Source organism: Trichoderma ghanense, assembly GCF_004382785.1.
Source record: "Trichoderma ghanense strain CCMA-1212 chromosome Unknown scaffold_10, whole genome shotgun sequence".
Lineage (NCBI taxonomy): Eukaryota > Fungi > Ascomycota > Sordariomycetes > Hypocreales > Hypocreaceae > Trichoderma > Trichoderma ghanense.
The window spans coordinates 822960-835890 of record NW_027395673.1 but is presented as its reverse complement, the minus strand read 5'-3'; the positions used below and the strand labels follow the sequence as shown (position 1 = coordinate 835890).

General features: G+C 51.6%; 8 protein-coding genes across 8 annotated transcripts; 3 read left to right on the top strand and 5 right to left on the bottom strand.

Annotated features, from left to right (window-relative positions):
* Positions 1–559: 559 nt before the first annotated feature.
* CCMA1212_007867 (uncharacterized protein) lies at positions 560–1208 on the bottom strand (the record flags this gene model as incomplete). Its single annotated transcript, XM_073705028.1, has 2 exons — positions 560–616; positions 708–1208. 2 exons carry the CDS (start codon positions 1206–1208, stop codon positions 560–562), a joined length of 558 nt encoding a protein of 185 aa, XP_073556659.1.
* A 2224-nt stretch (positions 1209–3432) lies between these two features.
* Positions 3433–4530, bottom strand: CCMA1212_007866 (uncharacterized protein; the record flags this gene model as incomplete). The annotated part of the gene is made up of 3 exons (XM_073705027.1): positions 3433–3533; positions 3611–4406; positions 4489–4530. The coding sequence occupies 3 exons, from the start codon at positions 4528–4530 to the stop codon at positions 3433–3435; spliced, it is 939 nt and encodes a 312-aa protein (XP_073556660.1).
* Positions 4531–5514: 984 nt separating this feature from the next.
* Positions 5515–6253, top strand: CCMA1212_007865 (Uncharacterized protein; the record flags this gene model as incomplete). Its single annotated transcript, XM_073705026.1, has 4 exons — positions 5515–5555; positions 5614–5873; positions 5943–6054; positions 6112–6253. The coding sequence occupies 4 exons, from the start codon at positions 5515–5517 to the stop codon at positions 6251–6253; spliced, it is 555 nt and encodes a 184-aa protein (XP_073556661.1).
* Positions 6254–6850: 597 nt separating this feature from the next.
* On the bottom strand, positions 6851–7720 carry CCMA1212_007864 (uncharacterized protein; the record flags this gene model as incomplete). Its single annotated transcript, XM_073705025.1, has 5 exons — positions 6851–6943; positions 7047–7105; positions 7227–7362; positions 7427–7691; positions 7716–7720. 5 exons carry the CDS (start codon positions 7718–7720, stop codon positions 6851–6853), a joined length of 558 nt encoding a protein of 185 aa, XP_073556662.1.
* On the top strand, positions 7380–7871 carry CCMA1212_007863 (uncharacterized protein; the record flags this gene model as incomplete). The annotated part of the gene is made up of 1 exon (XM_073705024.1): positions 7380–7871. The coding sequence occupies one exon, from the start codon at positions 7380–7382 to the stop codon at positions 7869–7871; it is 492 nt and encodes a 163-aa protein (XP_073556663.1).
* A 517-nt stretch (positions 7872–8388) lies between these two features.
* CCMA1212_007862 (Cytochrome c oxidase-assembly factor COX23) lies at positions 8389–8848 on the bottom strand (the record flags this gene model as incomplete). Its single annotated transcript, XM_073705023.1, has 4 exons — positions 8389–8427; positions 8485–8512; positions 8596–8703; positions 8781–8848. The coding sequence occupies 4 exons, from the start codon at positions 8846–8848 to the stop codon at positions 8389–8391; spliced, it is 243 nt and encodes an 80-aa protein (XP_073556664.1).
* A 616-nt stretch (positions 8849–9464) lies between these two features.
* CCMA1212_007861 (Protein transport protein YOS1) lies at positions 9465–9794 on the top strand (the record flags this gene model as incomplete). Its single annotated transcript, XM_073705022.1, has 1 exon — positions 9465–9794. The coding sequence occupies one exon, from the start codon at positions 9465–9467 to the stop codon at positions 9792–9794; it is 330 nt and encodes a 109-aa protein (XP_073556601.1).
* A 794-nt stretch (positions 9795–10588) lies between these two features.
* Positions 10589–12694, bottom strand: CCMA1212_007860 (Alpha-1,2-mannosyltransferase alg9; the record flags this gene model as incomplete). The annotated part of the gene is made up of 4 exons (XM_073705021.1): positions 10589–11692; positions 11747–12166; positions 12228–12486; positions 12552–12694. 4 exons carry the CDS (start codon positions 12692–12694, stop codon positions 10589–10591), a joined length of 1926 nt encoding a protein of 641 aa, XP_073556580.1.
* Between the last annotated feature and the right edge of the window lie 237 nt (positions 12695–12931).

Sequence of the window (12931 nt, the reverse complement as noted above, 5' to 3'; positions counted from 1 at the left end):
CAGGTGGTTGACGGCGGGATGGGTCAAGACAAGGGATGAGAGCCCTTGACGATGGGATTCAGAAGAATTTGATCAAGTAAAGGTGGGAAAAGAAAACCAATGAAGCCAGCAAAGCCTGTTTGTCGAACTGAGGCCATGAGATAACTCAAACAGCACCGAGGACCTCAACAGCTCGACCAGGCATTCGCTCAGATGACGGCATCTGCAAAGCTGAACACGGCCCGTATGCGGTATCACGGAGCATGGGTCAAGCAAAGTCCCGGTCCAGAAGGCCGCAGCGGTGGGCCATTGCTGGCGGATCTGATTGTGCGAGCTTCGGTGGATGCGACGTGGTGAAGACGTCTGCAAGTTGAAGCAGTGCTCGAGAAGTAGCGTCCTGACAACGATCGGCCATCGACGGGCTGGCGTTGGACTGAACCGAACTGAAGAGGGAGATGCTGCAAGATAGTGGATGGGAGGCGTCGTAGCAGCAACGGTGTCTATCCAGCAGACAATGCTGTACTTTGGAGATTAACCCAGAGAAGGGTGCCGTGTTTCTGCTCGTCCTCCCCTACTTGTCTCAGACCCAGGACGAGGAGATGAGGGCAAGACGCGTCTGTTTCTGGCCTGTATCGATCTGTAAATGGGGTAGTTAGCCATTAGATACGTACTCTGTAATACTACTACTAGTAATAGTAAACGTGTCTCCCACAGCCTCAGGGACACACTAGAGGAAGGGATGAGCACATGGGTTGGAAGCCGGCACCAAATTTGCGTAAGTGCTCGGAGAACAAGGAAGAGAGAGAGAGAACGTGAAGAGAGAGGAGGCTGAAGCAAAGCTGGGTGTACTTGCGGAGCCCCGCTCGTGTACCCCTGGCCAGGGCAATCCAGGTACCGCTACCAGGACATCCCGTGCCTGGCCCCACGGCGGAAGCGTAATAGCTACCTGGTCCGGCTGGGCCTTCGGACGCGGGGCTGAACGAGTTGGAGTCTCGGAGTGCCGGCAGCTTCTCCCGGGAGTGACCGCAGGTACGAAATCCCTGTGCCTTGGAATCCTTTGCGCGATGGGCGTCGCAGTGGCTTGCTGAGTTGCGGCAGATGAATCCATGGCTTCTCTTTTGAAGAAGGAATCGATCGATTAGCTGCTGAGTTTCGATTGGATGCTGCCTGGAAGCGTGGATTCGGCTTAAAGCAGGTGCCCTTGCAGGAGAGGCTGTGGATCGCTGCATCGTTGGCGTCGCTTCCCTCCTTCAGCTGAGCCAAACAGCAAGCCAGTCATCGTCACGAGCGGGATAGGGCGGACAAACCACTCTGTATATGCACTCGTCCAATACTCGTCATCTATTCCAGACGACTATCTACCTCAATTCTCTGCTTCTAGACTAATCCTTTATACGACTACTACGCCGAACAGCAACTTGGTGGCACTCGGGGGGGCTCTCCAACGGTTTTTTCAGCATCATCAGGCGGATGAACCCGTGGACTAAATATCTTCGTAGAACTGCCGAAGGCCCGGATGCTCCTTGCCAGATGCCTTGTTTCTCTTTACTTTTTGTCCTCACCGGTTGCTTGGGTGCGTTTGCTCCCATGTCTGTGGCTTGCAGATGGCCCTGGTCCAGAGCAAGTCCCCTGTATACGCACCAACTTCCTCTCTATCACCTTCTTACCGCTGCTGCAAGTCGGCAAGAGTCCTCAATTGGACAGCAAACGCATACCCTAGCTGAGTCTACAGTCTATGCATATAGATATTATACTATCTAGCTACACGGAACATCCCGTCCTCGTACATACATCTCATGTACACCCTGAAGCCGCCTCCATCTCGTGAACAACCCCATCTTTGTTCCTCCGCTGCCTTGCATACTCTCTCTCTCGATGACGTTACCCTACATATATGCATACACTCAGCCTTCAGCCAAAGCAACATGCACACCTCAGCCCTGTCCAGCCGTGACGATGGCGATGATGCATACACTTGTTCTTGTGCGAGGCAATATTGATCACCGAGCAACTCCTCACCCGGGTGTTTCCACCACATAATATTGATTGGAGACAATTTGGAATGTCCGCGGCGCCTATCATGGTTACACGCTGCCAAAGCCGCCCACCAGTGACATGATCGCAAGATACCTATACGGAACAAAAAGGGTCACATCACAGGTGTACACCCACCGCTCCGTCTTCGCAGCAACGAGACCCCGAACAAGAGCCTCGCCTCCTCCCACTCACAGTTCAATAGGTACGTAAATCTAAGACGTGGCACAGGGGAGAAAAGAGAAAACAATATGAAAGCCCAAAGAGTACGTACATCTGCGCAGCAGAGACTAGTACCTGTAGGAGCCAAACCCCCGTGCTCTGGGCTAATGCACCTCGACCTGGACCATCACCAGCCGCGCCTCCCAGCATCACATTTCGGTCAACATGTCGTGTCACACCGCAGCGGAGCAGATCCCCAATAGCAGAAGAGAAGAAGAAGCGCTGAACACTTGTTTATCATCTCGCAGCCAGTCAATGACATCTTTCAACTGCTTTTCTTCTCCACTCATCAAACTTTTCTGCATCAGGTGGTCACTCTGCAGAGACTCAGCTTCGTCACCGCCGGAATTTTTGGCTCTCCGTCTTCCATCCCGTCTTGTCCTGCCCAATGGTTACAGTCACCATCCATCTCTGTACCGTTTCTTCGTGACAATTTTTCTTCTGCTTCTTGTTCTTTCTCTCCACTCTCGCGCCGGTAGAATGACCTTTTACGCCTACTGATCTTGGTCTCATTCTGTGCCCCAAATATTTCATCCCTTGCAGAGAGCAGAGACAGCGATTCTCCCTTCTCACGGGATGTCTTTGCCTCGCCCTGCTCCTTATCGATACACCAATGTCTCGTCCACTGATTCTCTTTTGTTATTGTCTCAACGTGAAGGCCTCTTCTTTAGCGATTTGATGCTTACGATGCCATTACCTGGCCGTCGCGGATGAGGGGCTGTGCAACACGAAACACCTACTTGGATATTCTAATGGGCTTCATGAGAGTTTGATGGAGTATGAAGCACAGTGACTATACAACGGAGAAGAAGAAAGCTTCCAAGAATAAGCATCTTCATTGCAATGATTGTATACACGATACTTTCCTTTGTTCAAGTTCTGAGACTCGGAATCTCCCTTACCTTAGACACTCAGCTGCACTCCATCTCAGACTCCCAACAGGAGACAACCTCGTAGAGACATTGCCGCTTGAGGCTTGTTTATTCCCATCTAGCGGTAGCATAGTACCCTTTTTCCTTTGTTCAGTCGCGTTGTTATGTCTCACAGGCCGCTGGGGAAGTCGTCGATAAACAAAGCACGCGTAATCAGGTTACACTCTTCGCAGATGGAAGATCATCAGAACCTTTACTCCAGCCACATATTATCAAGCAGCTCAAAAAAAGGCACAGGGAGAGGGAGACGCCACAGGAAGCACCTTCACATAGCCGCGATGATAATGTCCTTTCCAGAGTGAGACACGTGTTTGTCAGCCGCCTCCTCCACGGCCATCAGCAGCGTGCTGGTGCGCACAATCAGTTCTGTTGCATGTCAGCAGGTTAATGTTCAATGGTATCCCCAAGTTGGCCGGGAGATGAATTGGCGAAACGCCACCAACCTTCGTAAATGAGATTGTAAAACACGGGCGGCTCGTCCTCGAAGATTGTCCCCCTTACTTCTGGCCCGGGCAACACCCTGAAGCGCAGACCAACGTCCTTGCGACTGTCTACCCACAAGACACGGCTGTCGTCTGATGCGAAATCACCCGAGCTTGCGAGTGTCGCTGCTGTCACGGCAACCGGGGTTGATGATGAAGATGCTCCAGACCGTAAAGACGACGGCCTCTCCAGCATGCTGGCCAACCAGTCTCTAAACACGCGGATAACGCCGTCGCTAATGTTGATATGCCGCGTAAATAGACCCGGCCGAGAACCCTGGGTCACAACGTTGGTCACCGTGCAGAGCTGCGAGAAGCGCTCCCCCTCATCTAGATAGACCTCCTGGTGCGCCGCCTCGTCAACGACATCGTCCTCGGCGGCAACCTGCAGCTCCGAGCTACCGGCCAGCGTCTGCGAAGACCACCCATAGCGAAACCTCGCACGCCTGTTCTCTTCCATCACGACCGGCCGGAAGCACGAGTACAGCTTGCGCAGGTGTTCAAAGCGCGGGTTCTGCTCGTCGATGGCGTGTCCGTCGCAGACGGCCGTGCCGAGGTATCGACAGGCGAGGTAGGGCGTGGAGATCTTGGCGCTGGGGTGGTAGCATTCGAGGATGGCCTGGTTGTCTGGCAGGGAGGCGGCGGCGACGAGGCGTCTGTGGAGGATGCGGGTTGCGAGGGAGCAGAAGAGGTGGCTGACGGTGACGATGGAGAGGAGCTCTTTTGTGGTGAGGGAGGAGAGGACGTTGGAGAGGAGCTGGGGGTTGGCGGAGGAGGTTAGTGATGATGGCCATTACAAATGATGGGGAGGGGGGGGATGAATCGGCCTTTTGCATTACCTCGTTCGGGAGGATCTTGATGGGAGAGTCCGAGGTTGCCATGGTGGAAATCGGGGGGAATTGAACGTTTCCAAGTCAAGAATTGTAACCCACGGTGGGCAACGTCAGCTGCCCAATTGATGACAATCGAACAAGACAATATCAGTCGAAATACCTTCTTCAAGAGAGACAATGTCGACACATCAAGGTCATGGTCGTGTCCGAGATGTTCAGTGGCGATAACCGCCCTCCTCCCCCGTCCACCAGCGACGCCTTCATTCGTGCGATAAGCCCAGGTCCAGAGCGACCCGCTTCCCCAGGATTGGCGCTCGTTAGTCGGGCGGAGACTCTTTCGTTGGCTTCCGTGATGGCTTCCGGCCAATCAAGCGTAAGATTGAAGGTCCGTTGAAGATGCGATGCCTCATTTGGGAGAAACGAAACTTTGGCAACCTGGAATAGTAAACACTGCTTACAACTGGGTATGATAAGATACTGTACAAGATTCACTACAGTACGTGAGGCTTGGTGTTGATGGTTTGACTCTTTTGTGAACCAATTACAGAGACTGCAGAAACACTACGAAGTACAGGGTGAGTTCGAGATGGGCGGATCACGTTGCTCCGAAGGCAGAGTCAAGGTGACAAAGACGGCATTAACGGACCGATTAGTTTTGCTTTCAACGAAAAATGAAGCCATACAGTTAAAGCTGTCATCGAATCTCAAACTATGTCATTCTACCGGAAAATATTCAGCCAGGTAGCTCCCTGCGGCCACCGTGCATGTACAAGTACTGTAGCAGCCACTCAAGAAGGCATCAAGGATTTGCCTAGATTGCTTCTTGGCTCCTTGTTCAGTAATCGTGATTTCTATACACAACGCCATCGACGCCATGCGTCGGCCATGTATCTGCCTCCTCCTCGGCTACCTACTTATAAAAGCTGCGCATGCAGCTCTCAACATCTTTTGTGCATCAAATCATAAACTCCCCTAGAAGCACAACCGAAGGTCGCTCACGAACATCGCCGCCCGATACCAACGAGTTACACCATGCCTTCCAGACTTCTCGACGAGTTGCTCAACCGCAACAGGTATGCCTATGTCTATCCAAGCATTACATCACACGACTCAAATCTCACATTCCAAAAGCAAAATCACCGGAAACTATCAAGCACCACCTCATTTGGTGCCAATGGCCGAGGAAGCTCGCAAAGCCGGAGAAGTGACTATCATCCTGAGCTGCTCGGACCCGCGTCTGAACCCCTATGCCATCTTCGGCATCGATTCGACCATCCAAGGCGTCAGCATGGTCCGCAATGCGGGAGGCCGTGCGATGGACGCCATCAGGTCCATCTCTGTTCTTCAGACCATTGGCGGTTTCAAGACAGTCGTTGTCCTGCATCATACAGGTGAGCGAACAACATGACGAGCCATTGTCCCACAGCGCAAGGAGAGGTTAGTCATTGACGCTCATGCAGACTGTGGAATGACACACTTCCATGATGCAACAATCAGAGAAGCTCTGCTCAAGATTGCGCCGCAGGAGAAAGAGACCATCAATGCCACCAAATATGGCGAAATGACGCGATCGTAAGCTAGGTCCTCTGTTCTCTCCCTGATGAAGAACGCATGACTGACTTTCGGTAGAATCGAAGAGACTGTGAATGAAGACGTAGAGCATCTACGCTCTTCGCCCTTTATCTTACCGGGAACTTCGATTGTGGGACTCAAGATGGATACCTTTACTGGAGTTGTCACAAAGGTTACAGAGGCCAAGATTGGAGAGTGATTGCCCGCCAATGTAAAAGGTGGGAGGAATTGAATTGCAGGCTTTTGCAATTGATGTTATCATCGGGAGATTGATTGCCCAGCAAATCAATTTCTTGAACACTGCTACTGTTATAATTAGATACTCTTTACTACTTTCGCTACATTCCCGTATTTGTTTACTATGAGGTGGTCACTCTTTAGATGTATTGCAAACGATAACGACTTCTCATTTGCAAGTTTGAACCGCAGAGCCGTTGATCAACCGCTGTGTATGGCATCGACAAGCCATATGAAATGACCCATGGGCTCGTCCGCTTGTGGAGTGTTGGAGATAGTAAAGGTCCGAATAAAGTCGTCTCGGCGGATCGTAGTGTCTCATGTAAGAACCATCCTCGGTCCAAATGCGGCGCAAAATACACTGTAATATACTGTCCGGCCTCTCCAAGTCCGAAGTGGCTTCTTAGACAGGAGCTTAAATGTAAAGCGACGAATGGTCGGTGTGAGGGCTTCATAATATACGAGATAAGTGGAAAGGTCAGTGCTGCGAATAGAGGAGCATCTAGTCCTTTCCTCTTATTCGGTGATTAACAAGATGTCATGGGGGAGACTTGTGCAGTCAGTATTCTGTCGGTATTCCGCTAAATAGAAGGCCAGACTTGACAAACTTCGCATAAGCAACGTTGACCTTGACAGCCAGTTTCGTTCGAGTCTACAGGTCAGAGGCGCCTAACAAGATGGTTGCAGAACCAGTGATGTATAGGACATCAGAAGTAACAAAATCAGGAAATGACGATGCCTATCAGTGGGCTGACCTTGAGATTCCCCATGCTCTGGTGCAGTCTGTCCCCAGAGACCGCAATTGCAAACCAATCTTAGCCGTGTTCAATTTGAAGATTGAAAAAGTTGAGCACTTACACTCTCGTTATATCAATACAACCCCCTCTTCGTCGTTCTCGTAATTAAGAATGTCGTTCTGCTAAAGCCAAGTCAACCGCCTCTGTTGTTCGTATCAATCGCCTCCCCGTCTGTTGTCGACACGAAGAACGTGCCCGCTTCTCTGATCAGCTCTACGGCTTCTTGCGCCGAAGGGAAATCCTTTTCGAGACCATGCATCTTGCTTGGCTTGATCTCTTACCTGTTAAGAAATGGCGACAATTACCGAGCCTGTCGTCAACGTCCTTCTTCTGCACACCCACGAGCATCTTCCCCATGAGTTACATAACGATCCTGTCCCTGCCAACGCAGCCATCATCTTTGCCTCATCACCATGCGGAAGCACCGCATTTCCACTCTTAACATGGTCACTTCCAAACAAGGCATGGAACAAGGCATGGAAGACAGGCTCATGGCGCATGTCCACTCTTCTATCAACCCTCAGCACGTCTTCTGCCACGGGCTTTGCGCAGCCGACTTCTCCACCCCAGTCACTCGTCCACGGCCGGCCCCTCTTGTCGAGTCTTCTTCATGCTATAAGGGGCGACTCCATTGTGCGGACCGGATGCCGCTCTCACCCCTTGGCTGTCTGCGGTCTTGTAATCAAAGAGCTCCGGGGTTTTGCTCGCACAGAGGTACAGGGATGGAATGATGCGCGACGGCATCGCAGACGAGAGATAACGTTGCACGAACTACAAGTGTGAGTGCATATTCCATGTGAGCTCATGAGCGAGGTGTGAACATGTTCCTCTTTGTGGGCTTAGGATAAGAATAAAGTGCTCAAGTTCAACAGCACAATTCTTTATGATTAAAGGAAAGAGACTGGCGGGAAAAGCGGCNTAGGATGAACAATGGAGGGGGGGAGGGCCAGTGTTGCCTTATGTGGCAGTTTGAACACGGCGCTCCCAGGAATAATCATTCTATAACAAGGATAAGAGTATTGTATTATAAAAATACATCAAGTGAACTTTGTACAATGGAAAGAGGGGAGTCGTCTGCTGTACGGTAGAGCATCGAGATAGCCCATATTCTGCTCCAACAATTAGCCAACCAACAAAAGATGCCAGCATCATAAATAACCAGTCATCTTACATTTTATCGTCTTCATCTTACACCATGCTGTCGCCCCATGACAACTCGTCATGTATATGTACACGCTTCAACGCCCAATTCTTCGCGTCAAGCGATCGGTCGTCTCCATTTCCCCGGGATTGAAGCCTTTCACCACCATGTACCCTTCTCTTTTCTTCTCCTCTCGGTCTAATTCACCGTCAGCACATCCTCAACGATTCGTAGCCGCGACAGTGTTCAACATACCCAAGCCTGTTTGCAATCCCGATACGCCCTGAAACACCATTAGCTTCCTTCTCTCTCTCTCCATACATCCCCCCATGCAAAAATGCCACTTCTCGCCCCGGGGAAACATACTGAAAGTACTCTCCACACATCGACTTGTCGCCGTTATTCCTATACAAGCACTTGTAACTCCGCTGCGCCGCCTCCTGGCAAGGATCGTAGAATTCGCTCTTCGATTTGCTACAGAAAACGGACCCAAGTTAGTCAGTGAACGCCGTACATGCACAAATCTGCCTGGTCGGGGGCGGCCAACTTACCTCTGAAACTTTTGCTTCGTCTCCTCGGTCCAAGGACCGTCCTTTGAGCCTTCTGACGACGAAGCCATGTCTTCCTATCTCTGTTCGAGGAGGGGCGATGCTGTCTGACTTCGCTTGGAGAATGGCGATGTTGAAGTCGGGTGAATGTCGGCTGCCGCTCAATCTTTGGTGATGAATTCGAGCCGGTCATCGCCTTACGTCATTGCACGGTTGAATGAAGCTACCACCACGTAAAGAGTTGAAGCGATATTCCGGTACCATGGACGCAAAGGGCTCGTTCTTCATGATTCGGATTATAATGCATTGAACATCCAATTTCTCATAGATCTTTCTTGTTGCTTTTGTAAATTGATAGGGTACCAGGAGACGACATGCTGAGGCTTCGCAGTCACCTGATGTCCTGTCCTTACACCCAGCTCCGATAAGCCCGCCTTATCGCACTAGCTCCCGCGAAAAGAGGCCAGATGCCGCCTCGTCCCCGTCCGTACTGTATGTACAATCGCGATACAGCTCAAACCACATCCAAACCTCCAATAACCAGCCGAATCACCAAGTTCCTTCTCCTCAATCCCACACCGGAGACATCAAAAGGAACAACAATTTATACAGACTCGAGTTCTTAGAGAGGGAGCAAGAGAGCTCAAGAAAAATACAGAGGGAGGGACAAGAGAACAATCACCCAAGATGCTCTTCATAGGCAACCTCGTCTACGTCCTCTGCCTCCTCACAAACGCCCTCGCCATCCTCTCCGACGACCGCTTCCTCGCGCGCATCGGCCTCTCCACGAGTACCTACGATCCTGCGTTCGGCGCCGGCGCAGATGCGAACAGCGTAAAGGCCAAGCTAGTCGCTCTCATTGCCAGTGTCCGCATGGTTATGCGACGTACGTTCCGCGCCCTTCCCCCGGTCTTTCCACCTTTTATCTGTTGGATTGGGCCGCTGCCCCTATTGCACGTGTTACAATACTGGAGTAGTTGTGCGGAAAGTCATGGGAATGTCAAGCTAACGGGATGAATAGCGCCATTGATCATAGTAAACACGCTCATCATCCTCTATGAGCTGGTACTGGGTTAGGCAACAGATATCAGAAAGCCTCAAGATTCCCTCGATTCCGGGCTCCGGATCCCACTCGCAGCAGGCGGATCCTGGTTAACTGCGGCACCCTTCGATTGTTATAAATATAAGACACCTTCTCGGATCGTTCCACAAGAATTGGTACGCATACGCATGATGGTGTGACAACGGCGCGGATGCTCTCTCGCATTTGATAGATATGGCATGAGCGATTCTCTCATAGTGGAAAACATCGAGTTGAGATATGGAGTCCGACATCATTTTCCGCCAAGTGCCATCCCTGAGTAGGGATGTGGACATCCATGAACGGCACAATTCAACACACTTTTGATCTAACACACTTCGATCGCCAGTACTGTTTTTTGCCTGTCGAGAGGTGAGGTGCTCAAAACACTGGTTCCAAGCTGTCTCCGCGTTTGTGAAATGATTCTCTGCGTGGCTCGTCCCGTTTGATTTCATCATGCCAAGTCTTCGATGGTTGACGTACAAACGAGTCAACAGAAGCTGCCCGCTGGTGGTAGTCCGCCGCATTCAATACGATGGAGGAGTCAAGAGCATCAATGAGATGAACCAATGGGCTGATCGGGGAAACATGCACCACGCCTACGGAATCGAGAATTGAGGATGAACAAAAAGACGAAGTAATGAGTTGATTGCTTTTGTTCGTTTCGCTCTAAATTTATATGCCCTGACCTGTCATAACATTCATAATGGCCCTGTAACATTGAGCTGCATCAGCCCATCATCATCTGACCAGGTGCTACCCACATACCAGCGTCTTGATCCCTTCTTTTGCGCTGGAGTAGACAGTGTTGTCCCCACTTGCGCCTGTATTGCTCAGGAATAACATCGATATCGGGTATCCACAGGGTTCGCGCCAGGATATGCGTGTTGGCGGCATCAAGAAAGGGGACGCACTTGACAACTTCCCAGTGGTTCTTGTCGGCAATGTAATCCGGCTCCTTTGGAGACGGCGGCGACTTTCGTTCGGGGTACTGGGTGTCCACCAAGAAAGAGCACATCCGAGGCTCGACATACTTGCCAAGATCTTCCTCGTTGCGGTCGTTGAGACCCTTGGTGGGCAGCCAAGTGCCGCTCCAGAAGCCGAAGCCAGTCCCGGCTTCCGAAAACTCGCCAGGCAGCAGGCCACGGAACTCGGACCGTAGGAACTTGGCATGCATATTGCGAGGGAGGAAGTAGGATGTTGGGAAACGGTACCACTCCTTGCCGAAGCAGACGTTGTCTTCTTCCGCTCCAAAGGTGTTTCCCGACCCATCCCCCCAAAGAGGCGAGTAAACCTTGAGAGGGGCCGAATACGCAGAGTAGATGCCGTAAATGCGGGCAAGGGAAACACTGACGGAAAGAAGAAACGCGACGCTGACGACGAGAAGCTTGAGACGGCCTGGAATCTTTCCGACAAACGTCTTGGCATCCGAGGTTCCGAGAGCATAGAGGATAATGTGTACCGATATCGCGGCGTTGAGAGCAAGGAAGGGGTAGGCCGGGTACATGAACCTCTCTTCCTTGTGTGGCTGCGCAGTGAAAATCCCTAGCCACATGTAAAAGGGGGCGATGAAAACAATGGTGCGTAATCCGCTGGCCAGACTTTGCGAAGACTTTGAGAATGTTTTCTGTAGGATGAACAATGGCAGCACCAGAAGGGCAAGGATGAACCAGATGTTGAAGTTGAGTGCCAGATTCTTGAAATAGAACGTCCAGGGTTCGGTGCCGTAAAGGTCAGGTCCGCCTGTTTTGGAGAAGATGTTGTATTTTACGATATTCCAGGCGACGACTACCGGTTTCTTGTAAAAGAAGAGATTGATGGAAAAGTCCAAGCCCTGGCCGGTGTTAGTGTACGACAATCACTTATACAAGGCAACGAGACCACCTACCAAGACCAGGAAAGCAGCGATGACACCACGAACAAATCGTATCAGAGCTTCGATCAGAGAGCTCCTATCGCTAAACAAGACCAGGATGAACTCCTCAAGGAGGAAAGGAGCACAGAGGGCGGCGGCAAATGGCCAGCCAAGGATGCCAGCCACAGCGAACCAGGCCATGCCTTGCCAGGTCTTGAGACCGCCGCGCCAGTTCATAAACGACGCAGCGCCAAGCATTGCCATATACATGGCGAAGCTAGAGGGTAAGAAGGCGGCACTCGCATGAAAGTTCCCGGGACTGACGATGGTCGCGATGACGAAGAGGACGCCGATCCTAGCATTGAGAGCAAGACTGATGCTTTGAAACATGATGGTCTGACAGATGGCGCAAAGGAGCGCCAGGCCGTAGCGAATGAAGTAGAACTCAGCAACCTGACGAAAAGTAAGCCGGCGGCTCAACGAGGCGGACTCTAGTAGACACTGCGATGCTCACCTTGCTCGATTGGGGCAGGATTCTGCGGATATTTCCCACAACGGCATGAAGCGCTATGTAAAACCAGCTTCGGATTGCATAGTCCGGGGAATACTCCCATGTCTGCAGGCCGTAGCCATGTGAGAGGTAATGGGTGGGTTCCCAGTAGTTGAACGTCTCGTCGCAATCCTGGATTGGCGCAAACAAGGCCGCAAGCAAGTTGGCGCCGAAAAAGAGGTAAAACGCGGATATGGGCTGCATGCCATATGCGCTTGGCCGCCTTGAGGTTCAGAGGACACAATACAAATCAGCAGCCAGGCTCTGGGTCATTGTTGTAAGACATACTTTTTCTTTGCATGGCTGGCGGTTGGATGCTCGAACGGCGCGGGTGCAGCGGCTGTCTTCTTTGACGCCGGTGCCGGTGCCGAAGCAGCTTTAGGAGCAGCAGCTTTCGAAGCAGCGGCTCTGGAAGAGACTCTGGGCGCCATCGTCGCGGACGCAACAGTATGGTGGCGGTTGGAGAGATGCGCGGCTCAGGTTTTGTTGTTGGGGTCAAGATCCACCACAGCTTTAAGAGGATGGCGGTGAGGCTTGTTGGGTCCCGGTGAGCGTCGGTGAAGACGGAGCTGGATGGGTTGCGCATCCACTTCTTATCGTCACCGGGCATTTTGACCAGCAATTTCGTCACCGCCTTTGCTTCCCACTGCAGGTGCCTGTATGTGCTC